The 25,298-nt window shown below is 44.8% G+C and overlaps 1 protein-coding gene across 1 annotated transcript in view; it reads left to right on the forward strand.

Annotated features, from left to right (window-relative positions):
* Positions 1–25,298, forward strand: part of CLTC (clathrin heavy chain) — a 2,794,584-nt gene that overhangs the window by 1,700,594 nt on the left and 1,068,692 nt on the right. The window contains exon 20 of the mRNA XM_044054892.1: positions 8,668–8,813. Coding sequence (XP_043910827.1) covers positions 8,668–8,813 — 146 coding nt within the window. The remainder of the gene's footprint in view (positions 1–8,667; positions 8,814–25,298) is intronic.

A 25,298-nucleotide genomic window follows, 5' to 3' on the forward strand; every position in this document is an offset into this window, starting at 1 on the left:
ACCACAGTGAAGAACTTCTCAAAAGCAAACTTCACACTTCTTAAGACTGGAGTGGTATCCTTCAAGGCCCCCGAGCCAGTGGAAACCACAACCCACGCTGCTGAAACCCTTACAAATGCCTTCTACGAGCACCTCCAGGAATGTATGGATCAAGCAATCCCTAATAAAATCAAGACCCTTTCCACCAAAGGCAGGCGCCCGGTCTGGTGGACCCCAGCCATAAACAAACTCTACAACAAGAGGAGAAAGCTATTACATGACAGAGCAAAATCCCTAAAAGGGAAGGCATCTCTGATCAATACTAGCAAAACTACGATCGCTCATAAAATCATCCAAGGCCAACTTTGAGAGAAAAATCGCTAATGACACAAAAGACAATCATAAGGCCTTCTTTAGCTATGTTAGAAACCTGGGTGGAAACTCCCAGATATGCTCAGAATTAGTCCAAAATGATAAAAAAATCACTGAACCCACAGACATTGCCAACATACTGGCAGACAGGTTCAGTGCAAATTTCTCCCACCCCCCCCCAAAAGGAGAAATATCTATCCCACCAGAGTCTAGCCTCCCAAACATCTCCGATGCCCAGCTGAGAGCTGCCCTGACTAAAGCAAAAGACACAGCATCAATGGGACCGGACGGTGTCCCCGGCTGTGTGCTACATGAACTCAATGAGGAACTAAACCCACACATAAGGCTGCTGTTTAATCTTAGCCTTACTACAGGATACGTACCCAAAGAATGGCGTACAGCAACTGTGGTCCCACTCCACAAAGGCGGTGCTTCTACGGACCCTGGAAATTACCGCCCCATAAGCTTGACGAGCCTTGTCTGCAAAGCTATGGAGAGGATCATAATGGAACTCATAAATAAAGACATTGGGGACCTACAGACACTGGATCCTACATAATTTGTCAAGGGCAGATCCGGCCTCTTGAACTTGGTCAACTTTTTCGAAACAGTCACTAAGGCCATTGATGAGGGTAAGGCAGTTCACACAGCCTACCTTGACCTAGCAAAAGCGTTCGACACAATACCCCACTCGGGCATCATAGAAAAGCTCACCAGCTTAGATGTAAACCCATATGTCACAAGATGGGTTGCAAACTGGCTCAAGGACAGAACACACAGGGTTAGAGTTGCTGGTGCCATGTCAGACTCTAAGCCGGTCACGAGCGGTATCCCACAGGGCTCAATCCTGGGCCCCCTCTTGTTCGGTATTTATTTTTCTGAAGTGTAGGCAAACATAGGGGGATTGTGGCTGACAAAATTTGCAGATGACTGCAAACTGTGCACCATAATTGACACTCCATCAGACACAGACGTCCTCCAGAGAGGTCTCATAGAAATGGATAACTGGTGCCAGAGCCATAGCCTTAAGCTAAATGCCAAAAAATGTATAGTCATACCCTTTGGGAAAAACAAGGTAACCCCTAATTACCACATAGGTGGTAATCCATTAAACATGGAAGAAGTTATCAGGGACCTGGGGACCCAAGTTGACAGTAACCTCTCTTTTGACACTCACATTGCCAAAGTGGTTAGGAAGACCTTCTACATTGCCCACCTGATCATGAAGGGATTCACATCCAGATCAGGAGAGGTCATTGTACCCCTGTACTCTTCACTTATCAGACCAATGATTGAGTACAACGCCCATTCGAATGTACCTTACCCAACACCTGCAGCAGTTGGAAAGACCCCAAAAGTTCCTCACCAAAAGGATAAAGGCTCAAACATATGTCATACGATGCCCGACTGAAGAAACTCCAGCTCTATTCAGTCGTATGCCGCCTGCTCAGAGGTGATCTGTGCCTGACATACAAGGCCATGTCCAACCGGAATTAATGGACATGCTCCACCTCAAAAAATCCAAATCCACCAGAGCCACGAGAGCAAGAGACTTAAACCTCAACACGGATATAAATAGGACGTGCTGGAGGGACAGATTCATCACCCAGAGACTCCCTACACTATGGAACAGAATCCCAGTCCATGTGAGGCAGAGCCCCTCACTGACTCTGTTCAAGAGAAATCTTGACGAGTGGATGGGAGATCATAGGTTTACCCCAGGAATCATCTCTGTGTCACTGCTGGACAGAGGCACAGCAAACTAATGGGTATAGTATTCCCATCCTAAGGGGTGGTGAAATCCACACACACTCTGGCTAGGCTTATAAATGCCCTAGGGCAGATAGCCTAGTATGAACCTATACCTCATCTACTGTCCCAGCAAAACAATCAGATTCTGCACAGCCAACTCAGGACTCTAAACCTGGCAGCATGGCGGATAATGTCGCCATACAAACCACACCTCTCAGTAAAGCTGTGATGGATGTCATTTTAGAAGCCAGAAGGCCTAGTACTAGAAAATCCTATGCTGGGAAATGGAAGAGATTTTGTGCTTGGAACCAAGCTCAAGGAACTGATACAGCTGTCCCAAATATTCCTCAGATTTTACAATACTTAACTGAGATGCTGGACAAAGGCCTATCTTTTTCATCAATTAAAATCCATGTCTCTGCCATTTCGGCTCATTACAATACAGAGCCACCACTCGTTTCTCATCTTTTATTAAGGCAGTACCTCAGAGGAGCCAAAAACTTAAGGCTTCCAAGGAGAACGCCAATACCTGCATGGGACCTCAATTATGTCTTGGAAAAACTCACCTTACCTCTTTTTGAGCCAGCTGCTACTGCGGATATAAAATTCTTATCTTGGAAAACAGCTCTGCTCCTAGCAATAACTTCTGCAAGATGAGTTTCAGAGCTACAGGCTCTCATGGCTGTGGAACCCTTTATCATTTTTTATCCAGACAGGGTCTCTCTGAAAACAAACCCTACATTTTTGCCTAAGGTGGTATCCATTGTAGCCCTTAACCAATCTATTCATTTGCCAACTTTTTATCCAAATCCACAGAACAAGGGGGAGAAAATTCTGCATTCTTTGGATGTACACAGACCACTTAGATTCTACTTGGACAAAACTAAAGTTTTCAGAAAGACAGAACAATTACTAGTGGCATATGCCCTAGCATCACAAGGAAAGGCCATCTCCAAGCAGACTATTTCAAAGTGGATAGGTCACTGCATTCGTTTCTGCTACTCACAGCTTGGCAAAGCAGTGCCTAAGGGCATTAGGCCACATTCAACCAGAGCTGCAGCCACGTCTGCAACCTTTCTCAGGGGAGTACCAACCAAAGACATTTTAGAGGCTGCTACTTGGAGTTCAGTGCATACCTTTACAAAACATTACAATCTGCCTCTTTACTCTAAATCCAGGGCAGGCTTTGCCACTGCAGTTCTGCTGGGCCTCATAGCCGCTCCTAATGCTGTTTAGCTCCAGCCCCCCAACCATAGCTTTGGGACTCTACCCAAATGTAATGACTGCAACAGTGAAACACGAAGAACATAGTACAGTTGTGTACACTTACCATAAATGTAGATGTTCGAGTGTATTCACTGTTGCAGTCCAGGTTACCCACCCGCCATCCCCCTTACTTTTGCTGGAACTTATCTTTACTTCTCTAATCTATACAACCTAGGTGGTCTATTTGCTTATAGATGAAGGTAAAGCTTATTTTGGTGCACATATGTTTTATTTGCATATTTTAGCCTACCCTTTTGGGGGCACCTGACATCTGGGACAAGAAAAACTGAAGAAAATGGCGTCGGCTGCATCTTTTATACCCCTGATGACCTGACGTCAGGGAAGAGGTGACAGCAACTGACGGCAAGCCCCAAGACTTTGGAATTCAGGCCGACTGAGGGCAACCTGCTAGCAGGATAACCCAAATGTAATGACTGCAACAGTGAATACACTCGAACATCTACATTTATGGTAAGTGTACACAGCTGTACTTTTACGCCTCTGCCTCTTCTCCCCAAGGTCCTCCTAAAAGTCTGACAAGAGAAACCAAAGATGATACTAATTGCCCCGGACTGGCCACGCCAATACTGGTACCCAGTCCTAAGGAATTTGTCTCAATACCCAGCTTGGACCTTGCCTCAAAGACCACAGCTACTGTCTCAGCAAAACAATCAGATCCTGCACAATCAACTACAGACTCTGAACCTGGCAGCGTGGCTGATCATGTAGTCATACAAACATCTCCTCTCAGTAAAGCTGTGATGGATGTCATTTCGGAAGCCAGAGGGCTTAGTACTAGAAAATCTTATGTTGACAAATGGAAGAGATTCTGTGCTTGGAATCAAGCACAAGGATCTGATGCAGCAGAACCAAATATTCCTCAGATACTGTAATACTTAACTGAGATGCTGGACAAAGGCCTATCTTTCTCATCAATTAAAATCCATGCCTCTGCCATTTCGGCTCATTACAATACAGAACCACCAATCTTTTCTCATCCTTTACTAAAGCAGTATCTTTGAGGAGCCAAAAATGTAAGGCCTCCTAGAAGATCACCACTGCCTGCATGGGACCTCAATTATGTGTTGGAGAAGCTCACCCTGCCTCCATTTGAACCAGCTGCTACCACTGATATAAAGTTCTTATCATGGAAAACAACTCTGCTACTAGCAATTACTTCAGTAAGAAGAGTTTGAGCTACAGGCCCTCATGGCTGTGGAGCCTTTTATTACATTTCACCCAGACAGGGTATCTGAGGACAAATCCTACTTTTATGCCTAAGGTGGTTTCCAGTGTGGCTCTTAACCAAACAATTTATCTGCCAACCTTTTATCCAAATCCACAGAACAAGGGGGAGAGAATTCTGCATTCCTTAGACATACACAGACAGCTAAGATTCTACTTAAACAGGACAAAAGCTCTAAGAAAAACTGAGCAGTTACTAGTGGCATATGCTGCAGGATCAGAAGGCAAGGCAATATCAAAGCAGACAATTTCAAACTGGATAAGCCACTGCATCCGTTTCTGCTACTTACACCATGGTAAACCTGTGCCCAAGGGCATTAGGTCTCATTCCACCAGAGCTGCAGCTACTTCAGCAGCCTTTCTCAAGAGTACCAACCAAAGACATTCTAGAGGCTGCTACTTGGGAGTTCTGTTCACACCTTTACAAAGCATTATCATTTGCCTTTCTACTCTAAATCCAGGGCAGGCTTTGCAACTGCAGTTCTGCAGGGCCTTATAGCCGCTCCTAATGCTGTTTAGCTCCAGCCTCCCAACCATAGCTTTGGGATTCTACCCAAATGTAATGACTGCAACAGTGAAACATGAAGAACATAGTACAGTTGTGTACACTTACCATAAATGTAGATGTTCGAGTGTATTCACTGTTGCAGTCCAGGTTACCCACCCGCCATCCCCCTTACTTTTGCTGGAACTTATCTTTACTTCTCTAATCTATACAACCTAGGTGGTCTATTTGCTTATAGATGAAGGTAAAGCTTATTTTGGTGCACATATGTTTTATTTGCATATTTTTAGCCTACCCTTTTGGGGGCACCTGACATCTGGGACAAGAAAAACTGAAGAAAATGGCGTCGGCTGCATCTTTTATACCCCTGACGACCTGACGTCAGGGAAGAGGCGACAGCAACTGACGGCAGGCCCCAAGACTTTGGAATTCAGGCCGACTGAGGGCAACCTGCTAGCAGGATAACCCAAATGTAATGACTGCAACAGTGAATACACTCTAACATCTACATTTATGGTAAGTGTACACAGCTGTACTTTTACGCCTCTGCCTCTTCTCCCCAAGGTCCTCCTAAAAGTCTGACAAGAGAAACCAAAGATGATACTAATTGCCCCGGACTGGCCACGCCAATACTGGTACCCAGTCCTAAGGAATTTGTCTCAATACCCAGCTTGGACCTTGCCTCAAAGACCACAGCTACTGTCTCAGCAAAACAATCAGATCCTGCACAATCAACTACAGACTCTGAACCTGGCAGCGTGGCTGATCATGTAGTCATACAAACATCTCCTCTCAGTAAAGCTGTGATGGATGTCATTTCGGAAGCCAGAGGGCTTAGTACTAGAAAATCTTATGTTGACAAATGGAAGAGATTCTGTGCTTGGAATCAAGCACAAGGATCTGATGCAGCAGAACCAAATATTCCTCAGATACTGTAATACTTAACTGAGATGCTGGACAAAGGCCTATCTTTCTCATCAATTAAAATCCATGCCTCTGCCATTTCGCTCATTACAATACAGAACCACCAATCTTTTCTCATCCTTTACTAAAGCAGTATCTTTGAGGAGCCAAAATGTAAGGCCTCCTAGAAGATCACCACTGCCTGCATGGGACCTCAATTATGTGTTGGAGAAGCTCACCCTGCCTCCATTTGAACCAGCTGCTACCACTGATATAAAGTTCTTATCATGGAAAACAACTCTGCTACTAGCAATTACTTCAGTAAGAAGAGTTTGAGCTACAGGCCCTCATGGCTGTGGAGCCTTTTATTACATTTCACCCAGACAGGGTATCTGAGGACAAATCCTACTTTTATGCCTAAGGTGGTTTCCAGTGTGGCTCTTAACCAAACAATTTATCTGCCAACCTTTTATCCAAATCCACAGAACAAGGGGGAGAGAATTCTGCATTCCTTAGACATACACAGACAGCTAAGATTCTACTTAAACAGGACAAAAGCTCTAAGAAAAACTGAGCAGTTACTAGTGGCATATGCTGCAGGATCAGAAGGCAAGGCAATATCAAAGCAGACAATTTCAAACTGGATAAGCCACTGCATCCGTTTCTGCTACTTACACCATGGTAAACCTGTGCCCAAGGGCATTAGGTCTCATTCCACCAGAGCTGCAGCTACTTCAGCAGCCTTTCTCAAGAGTACCAACCAAAGACATTCTAGAGGCTGCTACTTGGGAGTTCTGTTCACACCTTTACAAAGCATTATCATTTGCCTTTCTACTCTAAATCCAGGGCAGGCTTTGCAACTGCAGTTCTGCAGGGCCTTATAGCCGCTCCTAATGCTGTTTAGCTCCAGCCTCCCAACCATAGCTTTGGGATTCTACCCAAATGTAATGACTGCAACAGTGAAACATGAAGAACATAGTACAGTTGTGTACACTTACCATAAATGTAGATGCTCGAGTGTATTCACTGTTGCAGTCCAGGTTACCCTCCCACCATCCCCCTTTCATTCTGGAGTTTCTTTCCTTCACTGTCTTCTACAACCTATGTGGTGTATTTGCTTGTAGATGAAGGTAAAGTTTATATTGATGCAGATATATATATATATATATATATATATATATATATATATATATATATTTGCTACCTTTTTGGGGGCACCTGACATCGGTGGCAAGAAAAACGAAAGAAAATGGTGTCGGCTGCATGTTTTATACCCCTGACGACCTGACGTCATGGAAGAGGAGACAGCAACCGATGCAGCATCCAAAACTTTGGAATTCAGGCCGACTGAGGGCAACCTGCCAGCAGATTACCCAAATGTAATGACTGCAACAGTGAATACACTCAACCGTCTATATTTATGGTAAGTGTACACAACTGTACTTTCTTCAGTTGGATTGCAGTAATATTCAGTACATATGGGTGTGAGCTGGCCAGGTAGACCTGGACCCTTAGCTAAACCCCTAGAGCAGTAGGAACATCTCATCAGGGCTGGCTCATCTGTGATGCAGGCCTGTATACCATTTAAAAGTGGAGTCCAGTAATGCTGTCTTCATTCCTTTTCTTTTACCTCATGGTAGTCTGTGAAATTTGTGTGGGCTTCGCATAGAATACTCAGAAGTGGGCTTCACTTAGAATACTCAGAAGTAGAGAAACCTCCCTGTATACCTGGCTGATGCCAAAAAATGGAAGTCATAATGTAGGCATCGATTCTGTCAGACCTGCTATTCTCTAGTTGCGCAGTGTTCTTTGTCAATATCTCTGCATTGCAGGGTTCAGACAGTGAGATCCAGTTACCAATCGCAAGTGATTGCTGCCATGGTCAAAGTGAGTAAGACCTCTAGGCCAGAGGCAGTATTCCTACCTTCCTGTTGCCAAAAGTGTTATATGGCCTTCTTATCCTCCCTGTTGGAAAAGAAATCCTAGCAGCCGAGTCACTGAGGATTCCTACTGAGATTGACCTTTGAGGTGAGTACTTAGTTGTCATTTGGTTTGATGTGACAGTGTACTTCATGTTGGGGGTAAGTTTGCCTCATTTTGATTTGACTGTGTTCATTTAGTACTGAAGATCCACTTGCTAAAAAGCTTCTGGGATGATCTTGGAGCACTTTTCTGGTTAAGTGGCTTGCTCAGAGCCCCGAAGTATACAAGTAGAAACTGAGGCACTGAAACCTAGAAGTGCAGGGTGAAGTTCACTGGCTCATAACTTTAATTCTGTATGTCATACTGCCAGCAAGGCTGATTAGATGAAGGCATAAAGGTTTTATGGTATTGAGAGTTCCATCCTGGGTTCATTTCCCTATATTTGATGTTCAGAAATGTTTCCTTATTGTTGCTTTTTTAGCATATGACTATACAAGAATCTTGAAGATGCCACCTGATGCTGTTGGATATGTTAGCTGGATTATTCTTTGCTGACTGAGAGTAACTGAGAAAGTAACATCTTAAACTTCAGTTTAAGGGACTCCAAGACATCATGAGTTTTTGCTTTGTACAGCCCAGACTATAACAAAATTATTAAAAAAAATTAAACTGTATACTTCTGATAACTCTTAATGCACATTTTATTGTTTATTTTCATATAGGTTGTGCAGACTGCACTTTCTGAAACACAGGATCCAGAGGAGGTATCGGTTACTGTAAAGGCATTCATGACTGCAGATCTTCCCAATGAACTGATAGAACTGCTGGAAAAAATTGTGTTGGACAACTCTGTATTTAGTGAGCACAGGTTAGAAAATTGAAAGTTCTCTCCCTTTTGAAGTTAGTAGCACATTGTGTAGTACAAAATCACAAAAAAGCACTAAATAAAGCAAAGTGTAAGAATATCAGTTCTCCTTTACTTTTGTTGGTCTGTAGCTGTAAAACGTAATACTGAATGGAGCATGTTTCATTCATATGTGTTCGAGATGTGGATGTCAAGATATTTACATTGTCTGCCTTCATGTCCCACCAGACCGAAGACTCAACCAGACTACAAGCAGCAGATGCCAATCAGATCTTAGCTCTTGAACAACAGTTTAAGTAAGGGGGGAGGATGCTGCACTCGTTATTGAAAAGGACATAATCCAGGGAACATCCACCCCTCAGTTTCAGAAATCTCTGGCAGCCGCCCTCCCTTCTAAGCCAAACATAAGGGACCCTTGTCTCTGCCAAACCTAAGCTGCTATTTTTTGAGCCATCATTCCCCACTCCTTTTCTTCCTCCCTCCCGGGTTTTGGTTAAGCTGGATCAAAGCTTCTTTTAGTTCTTATAAAAGCCTACAGCTGGAATCTAGCCAATCCTGTGTGTCTGGAGTCCAGACTAACAAAGGAAAAATGGAAGCTGCCCTATAAGTGACTCTTAACTCTTCTTGCTCTAAGGAGGATCTAGACTTCAAATTCTAGATGTCTTCTTTTTGTCCTGTGACACAGTGAAGACTTCCTGGTTCTGAATTCCTCTCAGAGGACCTATTATTTTGGGTATACACTGTCTCTGAGGAAGGAATGTGTACAGTCAGGAAGTCGTTTCCTTGGATTCCCAGAAAGGTCTGTGGAACATCTTGGATTGGGTCATCCTGAGCAGGTAGCTATCCGTCCAGTGCAGGAAGCCTTTCTTGAATGTCTGCTACCTCCCTTGAGCCAGACTCCCAATCCCCTAACCTCCAAGAGGTTTGACTGGTTTTACAAGGTATAAGAGCCTTTCAAATTCCTCTGCAACAACCCTGATGCATATCCAGTTAAGATGTGTATGGAATTTGCAAAGGGAAACAGCCTGGTTCCTGGATGGTAACACTCTTTCCAGTAACAGAAAAAGCAGGGTCAGTGAATGGACTCAGGAGATAAAAAGTATATGCCTCAGCATCCCTGGCATTCAGGGCATTGAGCTACCAGACATGCATTGTGATATGCTAGGAAGATGTCCTCAGGCAACTTTACAGGTTTATGGGGGTGTTGAGAATGATCAGCCATTTCCATGGTCACTTAAATGCAAACATCGTTGTATGTAATGAAGCATGCTGTCAAATATGGGCATGATGTAGTGCATGTGACATCTGGGACGGTCTCAGTGAGGCATTCCCCACTGAGAGCTGTCACTGTTCAGTGATGGAAAGGAGCAACTCCTAAATGCACCCTGGATAAGGAGTTGCTCCTTAGAGGCCAGCCATATAATGCACTCCGATATCTGGAGATCTGGAGATTAGAAGATAGACTGTAATTGATGAAGCATATTTTCAAGTTTCAATTTCCAAATATACCAGAAATTTTACAAGTAAACAAGGGCCCTGCTAATGAAGGCAAGATAAAAAGAAGTAGCCCAAAGCCAGGAAGACCGCAGAAAAAAAGTCAGCCTAAAGAACAGAGATGGGGAGTGGGGTAGACAGGCTCAGGCTTCAACCATCGGCAGAGAGCAGCTGTGTGAATACACTAGCAGTTCTCTCTTCTCACCTTAGTCCCTACCCTCAACCCTCTAGGATGAACCCATCCAGTTTTCAAGACTGATTGGTAGGCCTCCTCCTACCCCATACTCCAAGCATAATGTTGGACTAGTGGGTCTTTCAAATTATTGTGAGATGGTCCTAGCCCTAGTTCTTGGAGATGTTAGAAGAGAGGTCAGCTGTTGGCAACAGCCAACCTGGAGCAGCTAGAAAGTCCCATTATAGTAAAAGGTATAACCATAAGTACAATAGAGACCGTTTATACTACACTGGATCTTTGAGGTGTAAACTTGCTTTTTCAAGTACTGTATTTTTTGTTGGTAATTCCAGCTTTATAATTTTAGGATTGTGGTTGGTTTGGGATCTTAAAATACTTATCAAGTAGCTTTACAATGTGTTTTTAATTTTTTTAATTGTTTCTACAGCTCCAGATTTGGCAGTGGTTTGTTATGTTTATTTTCTTGCTGCAGTGTATATATATAAAGTTAAATTTATTTAGTGATGTTATTTATTCATGTCTGGGTTCTTATTTTGCACTTGTACTTTGAAGGTGTATTATACTCTATTACATTGTTGTAGGAATTTGTTATAGTTTGCACATTTTCTACCTAGACTGTGTGACAGAGAAGGGTAATCCCTGATTGTGACCCCATACATCCAGCGCTCAGTGGCCTAGGCTCCAGAAGACCCAGGCAGGGAAGTATTGAAGTAAGCAACCAACACCAGTATTTCCCATTTTTGGTGGAGTGGAATGGTCTTACCAGCTGCACTGCAAAGTCTCTGTAAAGCATTTATTTCATCCCACATAAAGGTGTGTGAGGGAAATTCTCCCTCTAAAGGCTGGCCCTACTATTGCCATCAGAGTAAAGGTAAACGTGTGAAGGGGGACAAAGGGCCAATATAAAAAGACATGACATAGAGATCAGAAGAGGAAGCCTGAGTGGGGGGATGTGTCATCAAGTACTCACCCTGCAAAAGGAGCAGACATGACTGGTCAGTGAGTCTCTTTTCTCCTTACCCTAGACTATATCTCCTCCACAGCCCTTGTTGACCACCAAGCTAAACCTTACAATAAAATATGTGGCCAAGCTAGCTCTGTTATCCAAAAATCTAGGAAGCCATTACCATGAACAGGTGGATTCTGCAAGTAGTAACCAAGGGCTTACAAGCTTCATTTCCAAAGAAAAACAACATTTGCTGACATCCCACCAGGATTCGAAGACTTGAGTAGGCCCTGCTGTAAATGAACTTCTAGGGTGTGGTAGAACTGATGCCAACAATGCATTATGGCAATTGGTTCTACTTGAGACTGTTTTAGTGCGCAGAAAGGTAAGGCCCTTGGAGGCTGATTTTGGACATGTTCAGGTTAAACACCTAGTTAAAGATCTCAAAATTCAAAATGCTAATGTTCGCCCTCTTGTCCGTCCTCTTCTCCACAAGCGGTGATGATAATCCAGGATCTCAAGGGGGGTGCCTACCTACTTATTGCCCCATTCAGGGAGACTGCAGAAACTTTCTCAGATTCAGAGCACTATTACTCTGCAGAGAGTTTTTATTCCAGTGTACCTCCTTTTCATTTGGTTTAATTATCGCACCCTTCATTTGCACAATATGCCTATATCCGGTGATAGCACATTACAAAGCAAGCTCAGTCCTAGAGGAGACTCTGTTGAAGACCGTATGTTTTACAATGAATTGCTTCCAAACCTTGGGATTTTCATTAACTTATCCAACTCAAACCTACTTGCCCTCCACTGAGGTGATATTTGATCTTTCTTGCACATTTCTACAAGTCTTTTTAAGTTGGACATGGCCTTTTATGTCCATGTCTTCCTTTAAAGTCACCATGGTTGAGGGAATGTTCTGAGGAGGAACTACCCAGGAGGCCTGTTTAGAGAACTGAATCCTACCTGTCCTACTGCTGGAGATCTGTGACCTTAGATGTTAAACTAAGCTTAAAACAATGCTAGATTTATGGCTACAGGAAGTTTCCATTCATTTTGTATTCCTCTCACCATTTGTCTATAACTCCTCTTCCCTCCAGACAAGAATGGGAGAAGAAAGTGAAAAGTAGGCATTGTGTGATGGGGAAAGCTAGACTTTGGGCAGAAAATACCTGCTGAGCTGTCTTTAACAGCTGCTGCAAGGATTCCTGTCTGTGCAATAGCTGTAGCGATACTTTCAGATCTTGCATTTGTATTAGGTGCATATAATGTTCATCTTTTGTATTCATAATACAGTAAGTGTTTTAAATGGTAACTGTGAGTGTACTGCTTTCTCAGACAAGTATCTACGATTCAAGTTTGCTAACCTGTGCCATTGGAGTCGAGGGATGAAGCCTTGATGAACTACTACCCAGGTGACTTGAGTTAAAGACACTTGATGGTGCAGGCAGGAAGGAGAATGGGTATGCTCAGCCTATGGGGGCGCACACACATGAAATGGTTTCCGTGATGGAGACTGGGAAAGCTTCATGATCCCTCCTCTGGGCAGGCAGGACTGTTTTGCTGACATCATGTGGAAGTAAGGGGCAATTCAGTGCTGATGCCCATTGCATGCACCACCCACAGGCTGTTGCTAAGCAGGTATATGGGGTTAAGGCAAACTAAGCCTAATGTCTGCATAAGTGATGGCCCCTTCCTGACTGATTCCTTCCCCCATGTCCAGTAATTTGATTGGCTGGGAAATGACGGGATGTTCTTCGTGTTTCACTGTTGCAGTCATTACATTTGGGTAATCTTGGTGGCAGGTTGCCCTCAGTCAGCCTGAATTCCAAAGTCTTGAGTCCTGCATCGGCTGTCGTCGCATCTTCCCTGACGTCAGGTCGTCTGGGGTATAAAAGAAGCAGCCAACGCTATTTTCTTCAGTCTTTCTTGCCGCGCGGTGCCCGCAGCAGAAGCAGTTGGCAAGTGCCAGTCGGCCGACTCCAGAGATTTTCGCGTTCGAATTTCAGATCCGAAGTCTTCTATAAAGCTAAGTACCCCGTTGGGGAAACTTTTTTCTTGCTCCAAAACCGATGTCAGAAAAAGTTAATTATTGCATTTCTTGTGGGAAGCAAATACCTCATAAGGACTTTCATTCTTACTGTATTCCTTGCCTAGGCCCTGATCATAACTTTCTGGGTTGTCGGTTTTGTGCTAGATTTAACCAACGCACTATTATGCGTCGGTATGATTTTGCTTTAAACTACTTTGGACGCAGGTTTAATTATCCAGAAATGTCGTCAGAAAGCCATCCGACTACCGGAGTTCACAAAAAATGCAAAGAAAAAGGAAGACAGCCGAGGTCCAAAACCGACGACGAAGTTTCTCCTAAGCCTGTCGCCAGTTCTCAGTGAGGCGCTTTCACTGCCCCTGACGAAAACTACTTTAGAGTCGCAGGCCGCTACAGACTCCCACGTGGAGTCGGCCATGCCGCTGGAAACGCAAGGTATTGGAGCCTCGGACGTTAATCCTTCAGATGGGTCCGAGGCCGCTGAGCAGGCACTGGCTTCTGAGGGTGTATTCAGACCCAGACATCTATACATTAAACAGATTTCAAAGGCAAAGACTAAAGCACCTTCAAAGGCAAAGAAGCAAACTCAAGAGCCACGTGGACAGGCCTCCATGCCCAAAAAAACGGTTTACTATTGAAATGTTGAACGGCACTACATCGACTGTACTATAGTGGAACACGGAAGTTCGAAAATAGTAATGTCGACGACAAAAAAACAATCTAGGAATGGTTTTAACATGGGTCGAGGTAGGTGTTCAGTATTATTCAGAACTACAAACATCTCCCCTACCTCGACCCATGGTAAAACATAGTCCTAGATTGTTTTTTTGTCGTCGACATTACTATTTCCAAACTTCCGTGTTCGACTATAGTACAGTTGATGTAGTGCAGTTCGACATTTCAATAGTAAACCCCAAAAAACAGATGCTCAAAATGGCCAAAGACTTTATTACCTTGATCAGGGGATGTCCTTCAAGGATGCATCTGCAGTCATCACATATGGGTTGTCCTGCCTCAGGCAGCCCTTCGGTCGGCCGGATTCCAAAGTCTGGGTCTGGCCTCGGCTGATGTCGCACTTTCCTTGACGTCAGAGCGTCTGGGGTATAAAAGCATCAGCCGACGCCATCTTCCTCAGTCTTTCTTGCCGTGTGGTGCCCGAAGCAGAAGCTGTTCGCAAGTGCCGGTCAGTCAGCTCCTGTGATTGAGATACCGAAGTCTTTGAAAAAAGCTAAGTACCCCGTTGGGGACTCTTTCTTGCCTCAGCCGATGTCAGATAAAGTTAGTAATTGTTTAACCTGTGGGAAACAAATACCTCATAAGGATTTCCACTCTTACTGCCTCCCCTGCCTAGGCCCAGACCACGACGTATCAGCCTGTTCAGCCTGTGCTTCCTTCAACCGATGAACTCTTAGATGTCGGTCGGAGTTTGCAGAGGAGTGTTTTGGGGCTAGTTTTGCTTATAAAATGCCGTCGGAGACTCTGACTTCGCATTTAGTCAAAAAACGGAAGGACAAGGACCGACACGCGGGCCGCGGTTTTGACTGAAACCTCGGTCAGGCCTACCGCGAGTGTCTCGGTCTCGGCTGAAACAGAGTCCTTGGCTCTTCCTACTACCGAACCCACGCAACCGACTACCCCAGCCCTGGAGGCCCCGGCCGAGTCGGTCATTGAATTACCTTCTGAAACGGGTGTCCAGGAATCTTCCGACACCATTACTGTAGATAAGTCTACTCCTGCACATGGTGCAGCCAGACCCCCTGCATCCATGTCCATTAAGGCTTTCTCTAGGGTTAAGGCTGCTAAACTTTCTAAGGATTTGCCTCACAAAGTTTCTTCTCAGAGACCCTCTTCTAGTTCTCAGATTCTTACCCTAGCAGAGGATCTGATTTCTTTAATTAGAGGTTCACAACCACATCCGGGCAGGGGCTCTCAACCACCTCCGGACAAAAGGCCCAGGGTTGAGCCCTCTGATCCACAGTCTTCAGATAAGTCCACAGATGGCTCTTATCTGTCAGACCACCAGGAGGAGGCTTATTTGGCCTACGAGGATTCTGATGCTGAAGAATCTATTCCCTCGGCCTCCCCTCCTGAAGAGTTTTCATTTGGAGAAACATTACATACTATGAGAGAACATTTTCAATGGCAGGGTCAGGAATTCTCTGATTCCAGAAAGAGATTAAGGACATTTTTACATTTACCTCAGCACAGGCCCTTAGCTATACCTCCTGTTTTGAATGTAATTGATGATGTATATTCAGATGCTTGTACTGCTCCTGACTCTCTCCCTCTGGCTCCTGCAAAACCTGATAGGTACTACAGGGTCCCGGATTCACATTTTCACCTGTACAAGGCCCACTCTGCTGATCCAGAAACTATTTCCCAGGGCCCTAAAGGGGTTGCAGCTGCCACTGCTAAAAATCCTCTACCCTCTGAAAGGGAGTCCAGAGCATTAGAGAGATGGGGTAAGAAAGTGTATACTTCTGCAACTCTTTCCATGAGGGCATTAAACTGTCAATTCCATATGATACAGTATCAAGAATATTTACTAGATGAATTGCATAAGAAACTGTCCTCTTCTGAATCCCTTGATCATAAATCACTTCAGGATCTGGTGCACAGCTCCCAGCAGGTTAGTAACCATTTCTTGCAGTGTGGCTATGATGCATTGGAAGCTTCATGTAGATCTGCTATGAAGGTGCAGTTATACGTAGGCATGCCTGGCTGAAGGAACAATCTCTGCCAGACCATGTTAAGGCTAAGCTTTTGGATGCTTCTATGGAAAAGCAAAAATTATTTGGTTCAACGGCTCAAGAGGTTTTAAAGAAATTTGAAGAAAAGGCAAAATCTGTGCAAACAGTTAAAGATTTTCTGCAAGTCCAACCACCAAGATTCAGCAGAAATTGGCCTACTAAAAATTGGTCCTTTCCGGACTCAGACAGATCTCAAAGAGGCAGAAATAGACGTGCCAGAGGTAGAGGGCAAGCTAGAGGCTCCTACAGAGGCCGTCAGTGGCAGCCTCCCAACCAGAGAGGTGGTGCAGGAACTACAAGTGCTACACCAGGACAGACTCAATGACTTTATTTGGACTCCACCGACAAGGGCTCAATTAGAAGCACCTTTGGGTGGAAAGCTTTCTTTATTCTCAAAAAATTGGCACAGCATTACAAGGGACACACGGACACTGCAAATAATAGACAAAGGTTACAGGTTCCATTTCCACTCATTGCCAAAAAGAAAAGGCATGCCAAACCTGCCACCAAATCAGAGGGCAGAGGCTTTGAAACAAATTACCAACTTAATGCAAATGAAAGCCATAGAAAAGGTACCTCTTTCAGAACAAGGCTAGGGATTTTACTCAAGATTACTCCTTGTTCCAAGAAAAGAAAATCAATGGAGGCCTATCCTTGACTTGTCCGCACTGAACACGTACCTCATTGTGCCAAAATTCAAAATGCTGACTCTACAGCAACTCCTTCCCATGCTGGGCAAGGGGTCTTGGCTGGTGACTCTGGACCTCAAGGAGGCATACCTGCATGTCCTTATTCGACAAAGCTGCAGAAGACACCTCAGATTTCTTGCAGGGTCAGAGCATTATCAATTCTCAGCATTGCCCTTTGGCTTATCTACTGCGCCCAGAGTATTCACAAAATGCCTGGCATCAGTAATTGCACACTGCAGACTTCAGGGGATTCAAATCTACCCATATCTGGACGACTGCCTAATACAAGCGGACAACAAGCAAACTTTGTTAAAGGACTTGGACTATGCCATCCAACTGTTACAGGCCTTGGGATATACAGTCAACATCCACAAATCAAGACTGGTTCCATCCCAAAGAATAACTTTTCTGGGTGCAGATCTAGACACAACCACCCAGATGGCTTTTCTCACAGAAGAAAAACAAGAACAGCTACCAGTTTACTTTCAGAATCTCACAAGACAAGCTCAGATGACTGCAAGGAGAATCCTGCAGGCCCTGGGTTACATGGCATCTTGCATTCTTCTGATTCCACAAGCAAGGCTTCATATGAGGAAATTACAATGGTACCTAAGAAGTTTATGGACTCAGCACAGTCACAGCTTAGAAGCTCTGATCCCACTCATTCCTTGCCTTCAAAAGGAATTCCTGTGGTGGGCTCAAGCCTGCCGGTCGAACAGCGGGCTGCCCTTCAGCAAGCCAAGGGCCAACCAAACCATCACCACGGACACCTCAGACCAAGGTTGGGGAGCGCACATGGAGGACAGATGTATACAAGGGCTATGGACACAGAGAGCTGCACATGCACATAAACCAAAAGGAATTGCTGGCAGTGATACCCGCAATCGAGGCCTTCAAACCTTTCCTTCAGCAAGGCCACCTGCTCATAAGGACAGACAACACCACTGTTATGTGGTACATAAACAAGCAAGGAGGCACCCATTCCTACCCTCTTTGCAGACTGACAATGAACCTATGGGAACTGGCATTGAAACTCAACATACAGCTACAGTCCCAATTTGTGCCAGGGAAAGACAATACACTGGCAGACAGCTTAAGCAGAACTACCATGGACGCACACGAATGGATGCTGCACCCAGACATCTTCTTACAAATCACACAATCATGGGGAAGTCCGGAAATAGATCTGTTTGCATCCCCCCTAAATCATCAACTGAAGAAATTCTGCTCAAGGACATACCACCCAAAAACATGGAAGGTGGACGCTCTCTCTTTCAGCTGGAAAGCTCTAACTGTGTATGCTTTCCCACCTCTTCCACTAATGACCAAGGTCCTACTGAAGATCAGGACAGAGCAGCCCAGAGTAATCCTGATAGCCCCAAACTGGCCAAGGCAGCACTGGTACCCACTGCTAAAGAGCTTGTCACAGACAAAACCATGGCCTCTACCCCTATGGCCACTACTACTGACACAGCACAATTTCAGGACTCAACACTCCAACCTGAAAACCTTGCAGCTAACTGCCTGGAGAATACCATGACTCCTCCTCAGGAAAACCTGTCCCAGACAGTGAGGGATATTATTATGGAAGCTCGCCGACCTTCCACAAGGAAGGCATATACAGCAAAATGGAAAAGATTTCACACCTGGAACACAGCAAAGGGCCTAGATGTGACTGTGATAAATATGGCATACATACTGGAATATTTGGCAGAATTGTACCACAGTGGCCTGTCTTACTCTTCCATCAAGATACATGCCTCAGCAATCTCAGCAGAATACAATCTAAATTCTCCTGTCTTCTCTCACCCTCTTCTAAGACAGTTTCTAAGGGGAATCAAAAACATTAATCCTCCAAGGAAACCACCTCTACCTACTTGGGACCTGAATTTCGTGTTGGAAAAACTAACACTACCTCCCTTTGAGCCAGCAGCATCGGCAGATGTACAGTTTTTGTCTTGGAAAACAGCCTTCCTTCTGGCCATAACCTCAGCAAGAAGAGTATCTGAGGTACAAGCCTTAATGGCGGTGCAGCCATTCCTTATCTTTCATCAGGATAGAGTTTCTTTGAGGACCAATCCTACTTTCATGCCAAAGGTGGTATCCAGGGTATCTTTGAACCAAGCTATTCATTTGCCTACGTTCTTCCCACAGCCTCAAAATAAAGGGGAGAGACTTCTGCACACCCTGGACATAGACAGACAACTACGCTACTACTTGGACAGAACTAAAGGTTACAGAAAGACTGACCAGTTGTTTGTAGCATATGCTGTTGGGGTGCAAGGAAAAGCAATTTCCAAACAGACAATTTTGAAATGGATAGGAAATTGCATCCGTTTTTGTTACTCCTTTCATGGAAAGACTGTGCCAGCTAACATTAGACCTCATTCCACGAGAGCCACAGCCACCACCACAGCCTTCCTTAGAGGGGTGGCTACAAAAGACATTTTAGAAGCTGCTACATGGAGCTCCGTGCATACATTTGCCAAGCATTACAATTTGCCTTTATACTCCAGATCCAGAGCAGGTTTTGCTACGGCAGTCCTGCAGGGTATCTTAACTACACCATCCTTCACATAGTACCTCCACCGCCAGTTTGGCTATGGTATTTACCCATATGTGATGACTGCAGATGCATCCTTGAAGGACATAGTACAGTTTTGTACCTACCATAAATGTAGATGTCCGATAGGTATGCATCTGCAGTCAGGTTTACCCTCCCTCCTACCCCTCTGTGGTATTCCTAGGGTACTTACCCCTCTTTTAGCTAACTGGGGGAATCTATTATGGTGTATTTGTTTGTATATACATGTATATATATAATTCTGCAAATGTTTGGAATCTTATTGCATTTATCCAAATGTAGCCTTCCTAGAGGGCACCTGGCATCTGGGGCAAGAAAAACTGAGGAAGATGGCGTCAGCTGATGCTTTTATACCCCAGACGCTCTAACGTCGGGGAAAGTGCGACATCAGCCGAGGCCAGACCCAGACTTTGGAATCCGGCCGACCGAAGGGCTGCCTGAGGCCGGACAACCCATATGTGATGACTGCAGATGCATACCTATCGGACATCTACATTTATGGTAGGTACAAAACTGTACTTTCCCATCCCCCTCCTGATAAGAGGCCTAGGCAAGAGACTGACTATGAATCTTCAGATCAGGTTTAAATTTCTTCGGATTCTTCTTCTGTTCAGGAATATTCTTTTCCCCCCTATGAGGATTCTGATGCTGAAGAATCCATACCTTCAGCATCTCCTCCTGAGGACTATTTTTTGGGGAAACCTTACATACCATGAGGGAGCATTTCCACTGGGAGAGCCAAGATTTTTCAGAATCTAAAAAGAGGCTCAGGGATTTCCTGTTACTACCTCAGCACAAGCCACTAGCCATCCCTCCTGTGTTAGACATTGTAGATGTGTCTTCGGAGTCTAGCCTTACCCCTGACTCCTTACCTCCAGCTCCTGTTAAGCCTGATAGATATTACAGGGTTCCTGACTCACATAAATTCCTTTTTAAATACCCTGCTGCAGACCCAGAAACTATTTCTCAGGGTCCCAAGGGAGTTAAGGCTTCTGCTGCAAAAGCCCTACCCCTTCTAATAGTTCTAGGGCACTGGATAGATAAGGAAAAAAGCTTTACACATCTGCTACCTTGGCTATAAGGGCTTTAAACTGTCAGTTTCATATGCTCAAATATCAGCAACATGTCATGGCATTGCTTAAATAGAAAATGTTGTTAAACTCTGAATGTGCAGAAAACAAGGAAATGCAGGATATATTGCATGCAGCTGAACAAGTTGGAAAGCATACTTTGCAATGTGGCTTTGATTCTTTAGAGGCTTTCTGCAGGGCCGCAGTTACAGGCTCTGTAATTAGAAGGCATGCTTGGTTAAAGGAACAAAATCTGCCTGATCATGTTAAAGTTAAATTATTAGAGGCACCTTTACAGCATGATTCTTTGTTTGGTGTTAAGGCAGAAGAGGTGTTAAAGAAAATGGAGGACAAGGCTAAATCTATGCAAACGGTCAAAGATTTCTTACAAGTACAGCCACCTAGGTTTAGTAGACACTGGCCAACAAAGAATTGGTCCTTTCCTGTGTCAGACCGCAAAGGGGCAGACCCAGACGCCCTAGAGGCAGATCCCAGGCGCAAGGTTCATACAGGTCAAAGCAATGGGGTGCTTCTACCTCCAAAAGTGGAGAAGACAAATCACAACCTTAAAGGAAACAGTCCCAATGACTTCCCCCTGCCTGCACCAAGCACTTATTTCCTGGCAGCACCCTTAGGGGGAAAATTAGCACTTTTTTCTCAAAATTGGCACATTATAACCCAGGACAAATGGGTTCTAAATATCGTGTCACAAGGCTACAAGTTCCATTTCAATACCCTGCCAAAGGCAAATGGTTGGCCAGATCTGCCAAAAAATCAACGGGCAGAGGCACAAAAACAGGTCCCATTCCCTCATGGGTATGAGGGCCATTCAACAAGTGGCCAGAGCAAGAGCGGGGACAAGGATTTTACTCGACTGTTCTTGGTATCCAGAAAGGACAAGGCCTGGAGGTCAATACTGGACCTATCGATTCTGAACACATTCCTGGATAAACCAAAATTCAAAATGTTGACTATACAGCAGCTTCTGCCCATGCTGGGCAAGAACGCTTGGCTTGTGACTTTAGACCTAAAAGAGTTATATCTGCATGTCCCAATCAGACAAATATGCAGAAGATACCTCAGATTCAAGGCTGGCTCAATGCATTACCAATTCTCTGCACTGCCCTTTGGCTTATCTACTGCGCCCAGGGTCTTTGCAAAGTGCTTGGCACCAGTAATTGCATTCTGCAGACAGAGGAATACAAATATATCCTTATTTGGACAACTGTCTAATTCAAGCAGAGAACAAGGCCATCCTTCTACAGCATCTGGCGTTTGTGAAAAAAACTTCTAACATGCCTAGGTTACACAGTCAATGAAAATAAATCAAAACTAGTACCCTCAAGAGATAATATTCCTGGTTGCAAGCTTAAATACAACTGCCCAGATGGCTTATCTCACGCCAGACAAACAAAGGCAACTGACTACCTATTTCAAAATGTTAGCAACAAAGGCCCAGTTATCTGCAAGAAATATTCTCCAGGCTTTTGGCTTCATGGCATCCTGCATCCTACTAATTCCATATGCAAGACTGCATATGAGGAAACTTCAATGGTACCTTAAAAGTGTTTGGACTCAACATTGCCACAGCCTGGAAACTATAATTACTCTCATTTCCTATCTGCAACAGGAGTTTTGATGGTGGGCAAAGGCTTGTCACCAAAACAAGGGACAGCCATTCACATTACCCCCAGCCAGGCAGACACTAACAACGGATGCATCAGATTATGCCTGGGGGGCCCACATGGCAGGAAGAGATGCATTCAGGGAAAATGGACCTCAAACCAAATGCATCTACATATCAATCAAAAAGTGAATGCTAGCTGTTCAAAATGCCCTGACAGCCTTCAGGGACCTACTTCATCCAGGACAACTACTGATAAAGACAGAGACAACACCACGGTCATGTGGTATATAAACAAGCAGGGAGGCACACATTCTTACCCCCTTTGCAGACTAGCCATGACTTTGTGGGACACAGCATTGACTTACCAAGTACATCTGCAGGCACAATTCCTGCCAGGAAGGAAAAATACTCTGGCAGACGATCTAAGCAGAAACCTCATGGATCCACACTAGTGGCAGTTAGATCCACAAGTCTTCAGCATGATAACCAGGAAATGGGGATGCCCGGACATAGATCTGTTTGCCTCCCCTCATAACTACCAACTAAAGAGATTCTGCACAAGGATTTATCACAGACAAGCATGGAAAGTAGACACCCTGTCCTTCAGCTGGAAAAACCTATCAGTATATGTCTTCCCCCCTCTGCCTCTACTCCCGAAGGTACTCCGAAAGGTCAGACAGGAGAAGCCAAAGATGATACTGATTGCACCAGACTGGCCCCGCCAGCACTGGTACCCAATATTAAGGAGCTTGTCTCAATGCCCAGCTTGGATCTTACCTCAAGTACCACATCTACTGTCCCAGCAAAATAATCAGATCCTGCACAGCCAGCTCAGGACTTTAAACCTGGCAGCATGGCGGATAATGTAGTCATACAAAATACACTTCTCAGCAAAGCTGTGATGGATGTCATTTTGGAAGCCAGAAGGCCTAGTACTAGAAAATCTTATGCTGGAAAATGGAAGAGAATTCTGTGCTTGGAACCAGGCACAAGGAACAGATACAACTGTGCCAAATATCCCTCAGATTGTACAATACTTAACTGAGATGCTGGACAAAGGCCTATCTTTCTCATCTATTAAAATTCATGCCTCTGCCATTTTGGCTCATTACAATGCAGAGCCACCAATCTTTTCTCATCCCTTATTAAAACAGTACCTCAGAGGAGCCAAAAATTTAAGGCCTCCAAGGGAGATCACTAATGCCTGCATGGGACCTCAACTATGTCTTGTAAAAAACTCCCCCTGCCTCCTTTTGAGTCAGCTGCTACTGCTGATATAAAGTTTTTATCTTGGAAAACAGCTCTGCTCCTAGCAATAACTTCTGCAAGACGAGTTTCAGAGCTACAGGCACTCATGGCTGTGGAACCTTTTATCTGGACAGGGTCTCCCTGAGGACAAACCCAACTTTTATGCCTAAAGTGGTGTCCAGTGTGGCTCTTAACCAAACCATTCATCTGCCAACTTTTTATCCAAATCCACAAAACGGGGGGAAAGAATTCTGCATTCTTTGGACGTACACAGACAGTGTAGATTCTATTTGGACAGAACCAAAGTTTTCAGAAAGTCAGAGCAATTACTAGTGGCATATGCTGCAGGATCACAAGGAAAGGCTATCTGAAAGCAGACTGTTTCAAAGTGGATAGGCCACTGCATTCGTTTCTGCTACTTATACCATGGCCAGCCAGTGCCTAAGGGCATTAGGCCACATTCCAACAGAGCTGCAGCCACTTCAGCAGCCTTTCTCAGGGGAGTACCAACCAAGGACATTTTAGAGGCAGCTACTTGGAGTTCAGTGCACACCTTTACAAAGCATTATCATCTACCACTGTACTCTAAATCCAGGGCAGGCTTTGCCACTGCAGTTCTTCAGGGTCTCATAGCCGCTCCTAATGATGTTTAGCTCCAGCCTCCCAACCATAGCTTTGGGAATCTACCCAAATGTAATGACTGCAACAGTGAAACACAAAGAACATAGTACAGATGTCCTTCAAGGATGCATCTGCAGTCCTAACATATGGGTTGTCCTGCCTCAGGCAGCCCTTCGGTCGGCCGGATTCCAAAGTCTGGGTCTGGCCTCGGCTGATGTCGCACTTCACCCGACGTCATAGCTGCTGTGAATTGGGTATAAAGGCATCAGCCGACGCCATTTTCCTCAGTCTTTCTTGCCGCTGTGCCCAAGCAGAAGCTGTTCGCAAGTGCGGTCGGTCAGATCCAGAGATTTCTACTACGAAGACTTCTAAAAGCTAAGTACCCCGTTGGGGACTCTTTCTTGCCTCAGCCGATGTCAGAAAAAAGTAAATAATTGTTTAACTTGTGGGAAACAAATACCTCATAAGGATTTCCACTCTTACTGCCTTCCTTGCTTAGGCCCAGACCACGGCGTATCAGCTTGTCTAGCCTGTGCTTCCTTCAACCGACGGACACTTAGACGCCGGTCGGAGTTTGCAGAGGAGTTTTTGATCCCGCTTTGCTTACAAAATGCCGGAGACTCGACTTCACATTTAGCTAAAAGCATAAGGAAAAGGACCGACACTCGCGGTCCGCGGTTTCGCCGAAACCACGGTTAAGCCAACGCGAGTGTCTTGGTTTCGCTGAAACAGAGTCCTCGGTTCTTCCTTCGAAAGCATGCCTCCGATAGCCGAGGCCTCACACAGCATGGCTGAATCTGCTACTGAAATTTCCCCTGCTGTAGCAGGCACGCAGGATTTATCAGATACTATTCCTTTAGACATAGCTACTCCTGCACGTGGAGCTGCTAGGCCCCCTGCATCTATGTCTATCAAGGCTTTTTCTAGGGCTAAAGCAGCTAATTCTTCTAAGGCCTTGCCTGCTAAAACCCCCTCACACAGGCCTACCTCTAGTTCCCAAATGCTCAGCCTGGCTGAGGATCTCATTTCTTTGATCAGGGGATCCCAACCTCACCCAGACAGGGCCTCTCAACCCCCTCCAGAGAAGAGGCCTAGAGCAGAGGCCCTGGATCCTGTTTCCACAGACTATTCCTCGGATGATTCAGAAAACTCAGATCCTCCAGAAGGCCCATATTCTCCCAATGAGGATTCTGATGCAGAAGACTCCATTCCTTCT

Source organism: Protopterus annectens, chromosome 13.part0, assembly GCF_019279795.1.
Source record: "Protopterus annectens isolate FY-2018-M chromosome 13.part0, PAN1.0, whole genome shotgun sequence".
NCBI classification, from domain to species: domain Eukaryota; kingdom Metazoa; phylum Chordata; order Ceratodontiformes; family Protopteridae; genus Protopterus; species Protopterus annectens.